The sequence below is a fragment of the Salmo salar genome, chromosome ssa05 (genome assembly GCF_905237065.1).
Source record: "Salmo salar chromosome ssa05, Ssal_v3.1, whole genome shotgun sequence".
NCBI classification, from domain to species: Eukaryota; Metazoa; Chordata; class Actinopteri; order Salmoniformes; family Salmonidae; genus Salmo; species Salmo salar.
The window spans coordinates 50,953,785-50,959,784 of record NC_059446.1 but is presented as its reverse complement, the minus strand read 5'-3'; the positions used below and the strand labels follow the sequence as shown (position 1 = coordinate 50,959,784).

Here is a 6,000-nt window from a genome sequence, read left to right as displayed (position 1 = left end):
AAATAGAAAGTTAGAAAGAAGATATTATCCTATTTTCTACTGTAGGTATCTAATAAAACATGTATTTATTATGTTGCTGCTAGCGATAGTCATAACAACATTGAAATAAATACAAAATATTTGTTCCATTTTCTTTTGTTTTTGTATTTTTGCGGACCCCTTGCAGTGCATCGGCGGACCTCTAGGGGGCCTCGGACCACCGGTTGAATACTCCTGAACTAGGCTATCTGTATTCAAAACTGCCCAAAAAGACCTGAAAGGTGAGCAATGAAAGACCCAAATAAATAGTCGAGGGTTTTCAAAACACCTCCCGACTCCCTCCCACGTATACAACAATGGAATCTCTTGGCGAACTCGCTCAAGCATCGTCAGTCCTCCAGAAAGGAGCTTGTAGGCAGCGATAACGTCATTCCTAGAGGGGCGGCGCGCTGAACAGGAGGTGTTTTCCAGCTTTAAAAGGGATGGAGCCAGCCCCTTCTGACAAGCCCTGTGTCACAGCTACCGGGAGTCTCTGGAAATCTTAATAAGGCTAAAGCATAACAAAACGACAGAAAAACTCATCTAACCATCAGACCAACCCCGAGTGTGTGAGAAGTGCTGTGAAGATAACCCTTTCGCATACTCTGCTCTCTTTTCCATGTCAGTTTCTCTTGGAGTGCTGTCACGTAGATGAAAGTGTTTGAATTAATCTCAAATCAGCATTCGAGTTTACTTTTTTATTGACAAATAATGCGTTTATTTTTGTTTTGATTAATGCACATTTCTACAGCCTGAAATTGTTTTTTTTCTCTCGCAGTACTCATATGATACTACCTGTGATATTATTGTCAACCGTCACAACCACAAAAGTAGACCAATCGCAAGTTGAATGCAGGATATCAGCTGTTTGAGACTCAGCTCCAAATTCAACTTTGGACCAGTCCTCCCAGCGGCTTTGGGAAAGGAACGAGGATTGCAGTTTCTCAAGTCACTCGCTACCGAGATGAAGTCTGCAGAAGAAGGTAACCGGCTTCACTGTCTAGCCTATATTTTCCGTTAATTTGACGTGGCAATGTTCAAATGTTATTATCTGACTGGAGTGCTTGTGTCATGTTTACTTTAATGATTCTTAAATCGTGAGTTGCTATCAATGAAATCATGCTTATTATTATGACGTTATACACTACAATAGTTGCAACCGTCTGGGAAGGTTTCTTCAGCTACCAATAGGTGTCGGTGTTTTCAATACAGGAGTCTCCTAAGCGCGCAATTGATGCTGTGCGTGTCGCGCTATACCTGACGCGGTAAGGGGCATCCATATGATAACCAGAGCCCGAAGTGCGTGAGTGACACTTTTATAGCAATGTGTTGGCGACATTTGAGTGCAAGGAACGATGTTTTTGGTAGGATACACTCATTTGTATGTTTTTTCCCCAGGCTTCACAATGCCCTTATTGTCAATAATCAATCATTCACAGCCCACATTTTGATGTATTTATTTGACCATGTTGATTGAAAATATTTATGTATGTTTTCATGGTTGTGCTTTTCAACCTTGACAAATCTACGTCATGCATGCACACATACTTGGACCATCCACCTCACTGAAGGTGCTCTGTCTGCCTTGACACTTAATTCATGATGTAGCCTAGGCTACAGGAAGTATTCCAGTGCTGATGTCATGGACTTTTTGTGGTTTGAGGATTTCATTTGTCTTTGAGGTTTCGAGACGTGGACGGGTGAGGGCTGTGTTATTTATTCATTTCAGTCCCTCGTAAGACTCATAATTAATAGCAGGCACATGTGCGTTTGTGTGTGTGTGTGTGTGTGTGTGTGTGTGTGTGTGTGTGTGTGTGTGTGTGTGTGTGTGTGTGTGTGTGTGTGTGTGTGTGTGTTCGCATGCCCGCTTGGTGTGTGTGTGTGTGTGTGTGTAGCTTGCTTGGCTGGGGTAAATGCATAACCACTCTGCTTCACCAGTCTGCTGACAACTGCAGTATTGCAGACATACAGTCAGACTCCTTTCCCTGTGACCCTGTATGGTAGCCTGTACCATCATGCCCACACACACGCAACCCCTCTCTCTAAGGTGACTTAGCCACAAAAAAAGGTGCTCGTGATAACCGACTGCAAGCCAACGAAGCCTCTGATTTTCTGAGCCTACAGATGACTTTATCTGTGACCACCTAGCTCTTCCAGAGGTTCACTCTGACTGGGCCTAGCAGAACCCCACTATCGTTGTGAATAAAACCAGATTGTATTTAGAGACATGCAGATTGACTTTGTCCCATGTGCTGGGGGAAAGGATTTATGGATGGTAATAACAAAACCAGAGTGAAAACATTTTGGAATATGGTGATGAGAGAGAAAAGCATGCCATGTGAGGCACTTTAAACTGCAAACGTGTATACAGTATTAATAGTGCCATGAATTTGCAGATGTTATTACTTACCGTCATAAAAAAATCCTAAAAGCAAGTCTCCGAAACAGAGCATCAGTGATTATTTTCCTGGGATTTGAGATATCATCATTTCATAGAGCTCTCACCCCCAATTTGCTATCTGTCACTTTGTTAGTTCAGGCGTTCAGCAGACAAAACCTGGAAATGCAAAGCTCAAGATCGGCAGAGATAACACAAATGAGTGAAAGTCCCGATGTGTGTGGGTGGATGTAGCTCATGTGTTAGAAACAGAGAGTGTGCTGAGGCATAGTGTGCGACACACACACACACACACACACACACACACACACACACACACACACACACACACACACACACACACACACACACACACACACACACACACACACACACACACACACACACACACACACACACACACACACACACACACACACACACACAGAGAGAGAGAGAGAGAAGAGGGAAAAACAACTTGCAGTCAGCCCTGTAGTCAGTAGGTGTGTACCACCCCTCCTCTAAGTCACATTAGGTGGAGTGAGAAAGAGATCTGCATCCTCGGCACTAGTGGAGGGTCTGTCAGGAACGAGCACCAGAAAAGAACAGCATCCCTAAAGAGAAAAGGAGAAGACAAATCAGACCGACAGAGATAGACAGGCAACAGTTTGAGCTGAGGTGTTGGAGGCTGTTCTCATCACCCTTAAGCTGAGGCAAAGATGAGCTCCCTTCGTGAAGAACCAGAGTTTGACTTCAACTTTTTGTTTGAGTACAGCCAAGGGGGAGAGTGTGGCCACAGGCCTGACAGAGGTGGGTGGTGAAGGATCTCTGGATAGGGGTTGGTGTGTCTTCCTGAACTTGTGGTAGCTCAAACGGTTTGGGGGATTTCTTTTGCTCTGTGTGTATGTTTTACATTATGCAGTTGAGCCTAGTGTGATTATTTTCATCTGTTTGTCAGAGCTGACTTATTCCCATGCGTTTTTTCATGTTTTTGGTGTGTAATTAATAATACATAGGCTACTTAGACCATAATAAGTATAGGACCATAAATATTTTGTTGTCCTATCTTGCTTAGCGGAATAATTTACATAGTGGCATTTGAGCTTGTAATTTATTATGATTACAGATATTAGACAATCTAATCATTTAGTTATGTTTGCTTCCCATATTATTACAAGCTTCGTTAGTGCCCTTTTGCTAAGAACATTTTACATTTGCATACCCTTCCTTTGCTTTCTCCACCATAGTGTGCTTTAATGTAAGTTTGTGCGCCTGTAACGTTTCATACTACTGTTAAATGCTTCATTGAGCAAAAAAAAAAAAACTTTATGAACTACTAGATACAATTAGAATTTAACCTGCCACTGTTTCTGGAAATAGTCCGTCGTGACCTAATTTTAGACAGTCTACCCACGTATTCTGTGGTGCATGACAGGTTCATCATTTCATGTGATGTGCTGTTTGCGTAGAGTTGTGGTTAACAAATATAGCACACAAGCTGGAAGGGGATTGCCCTACTCTAGTACACTGCACAACATTTGATTGGTATTCATTTGAGATTGTAAAATAAAATGACCCTTATCAGACAGAAATCATTATATTGTCGCAATTGTGTGAATTGTTCAAGTAAATGTTTCTGTGTTTGTGTGTGTCTGTGTGGCAGATAATGTGTGTATGTACTGTATGTCTTTGTGTTTATGTGTGCAGTATACATGTCTGTGTGTGTCTGTGTGAATCTGTGTCCAACAATTTGTGTCTGAGCATGTATTCTGTATGTGTGTGATGCCTCAACAGCTGTAAACTCTCTGACTTAATCACGAGCTCAAAGCAAAGCAGAGTGCTGTTAGCGTTCAACATGGGCGAGCCCTAATTCACTCAGTGAGTGAAGCGATCAATCAAATAAGGTATCCATCACTGCTTTGCTGGAGGAGGTTCTATAGTCTAGAGAGCACACCATGGATCTCTGCACAGCTCCAGATGGACTGTTAACAATCTGCTGATATCTCACACATTTCATTGGACCTTGATCAGTTCAATAGGCGTAGGGTTTAAGGGATCATTTGGGGATTTTGGCAATGCAGCCTATTATCTACTCCCCCAAAGTCAGATGAACTCCTGGATACCATGTTTATGTCTCTGTGTCCAGTATGAAGGAAGTTAGAGGTAGTTTTGAGAGCTAATGCTAACAAGCATTAGCACAATGACTGGACGTCTATGGGTATCTGCTAGCCTGCTATGTTTTATAACCTGTAATATAGCTTTTATAAAGGCGTTATGAATACATAGGTGACCTAAAGTAAATTGTTACCAAAACTTAATGAAAAATACTGTTTGTGATGTCTTGGATTCAGAAGTGAGAAAAGGTGCATTTTACAAAGCATGAAATTTGTAAAAAAATATGTGTCTATGGTGGCCTATATTTACAGTGCCCTTGTGTGTTTGTATTTTCCAGATGCATATAGCTACACTCCAAACGTCAGCCTGTCCCTGCCACTGGGCATGGGAAATCCCTGTCTGGCCACCCAGTACCACACACTGCAGTCCAGCCCCATTATCTCCGTGTCCTCCTGCCACCAGACAGGCTACGGTCTCCACGATCACAACAACCACAACCCAGCCCAGGGCTACTACATGTCCCACGGCCTGAGGCCTAACGGTGCCCCGGCCCTGGAGAGTCCTCGCATCGAGATCACAGCCTACCACCAGTACCCTGAGGAGGAGGTGGAGGAGAGCAGCAGTATGGACCACATCGTCCACCACAAGAGGGGGGTCAACTCCATTGTGACCCTGACGCTGCCAAACGCCGATGGCTACCGCGACCCCAGTTGCCTCAGCCCGGCCAGCAGCGTGTCATCACGTAGCTGCAACTCGGATGCGTCGTCCTACGAGTCTGGCTTTTACAACTATGACAACTCATCCCAGAACTCGCCATGGCAGTCTCCTTGTGTCTCTCCGAAAGGCTCGTCCTCTCTCCTCTCCTGCCCACACGCTCCTCTCGGCCCCCCCTCGACCTCCCCCCGCCACTCGCCATCCACCTCCCCCCAGATCGGGGCCCAAGCCGAAGAGGGCTGGGTGGGACAGGGGCCCTGTGGAAGCTCCAGGCCCAACTCCCCGGCTTGCAGCGGAGGAGGTGGCGGTGTTGGCGTGGGGAAGAGAAAATACAGCTTCAACGGCACCACCTACAGACAGCCAACCTACTCGCCCAACCAGTCGTCCACGCCTTCCCCGCGCGGCTCGCCCAGGGTCAGTGTCACAGACGACAGCTGGCTGGCCAACACCAACCAGTACACCAACTCTGCCATTGTGGCGGCCATCAACGCCCTCACCACCGACGGACTGGTCGACATGGGCGAGGGCGTCCCCGTCAAGGCCCGCAAGACCAACCTAGACCACAGCCCCACCATGAGCCTGAAGACGGAGCCAGGAGGAGAGGAGATGGGCCCTGGGAGTGAGCTCACCCAGGAGGACTACATCTCCCGCCTGCCTTTCAAGAAGGAGAGCTACTGTGGGGGCTTCCTAGACGTGCCCCAGCACCCCTACTCCTGGTCCAAGCCAAAGCCCTACCTCAGGTAGGTGGAAATAAAATATTGCTATAATAATTTATT

The 6,000-nt window shown here is 45.6% G+C and overlaps 1 protein-coding gene across 2 annotated transcripts in view; it reads left to right on the top strand.

The window, feature by feature from the left end:
* The first annotated feature begins 450 nt into the window (after positions 1–450).
* Positions 451–6,000, top strand: part of LOC106605067 (nuclear factor of activated T-cells, cytoplasmic 1) — a 62,059-nt gene continuing 56,509 nt past the window's right edge. The window contains exons 1-2 of one of the 2 annotated variants that reach the window (XM_045718333.1): positions 451–1,001; positions 4,848–5,964. In XM_045718333.1, coding sequence (XP_045574289.1) covers positions 869–1,001; positions 4,848–5,964 — 1,250 coding nt within the window. In that variant the 5' untranslated portion in view covers positions 451–868. Of the gene's footprint in view, positions 1,002–2,915; positions 3,206–4,847; positions 5,965–6,000 lie in introns of those variants that run through there. The other variant, XM_045718334.1, reaches the window with a different exon arrangement.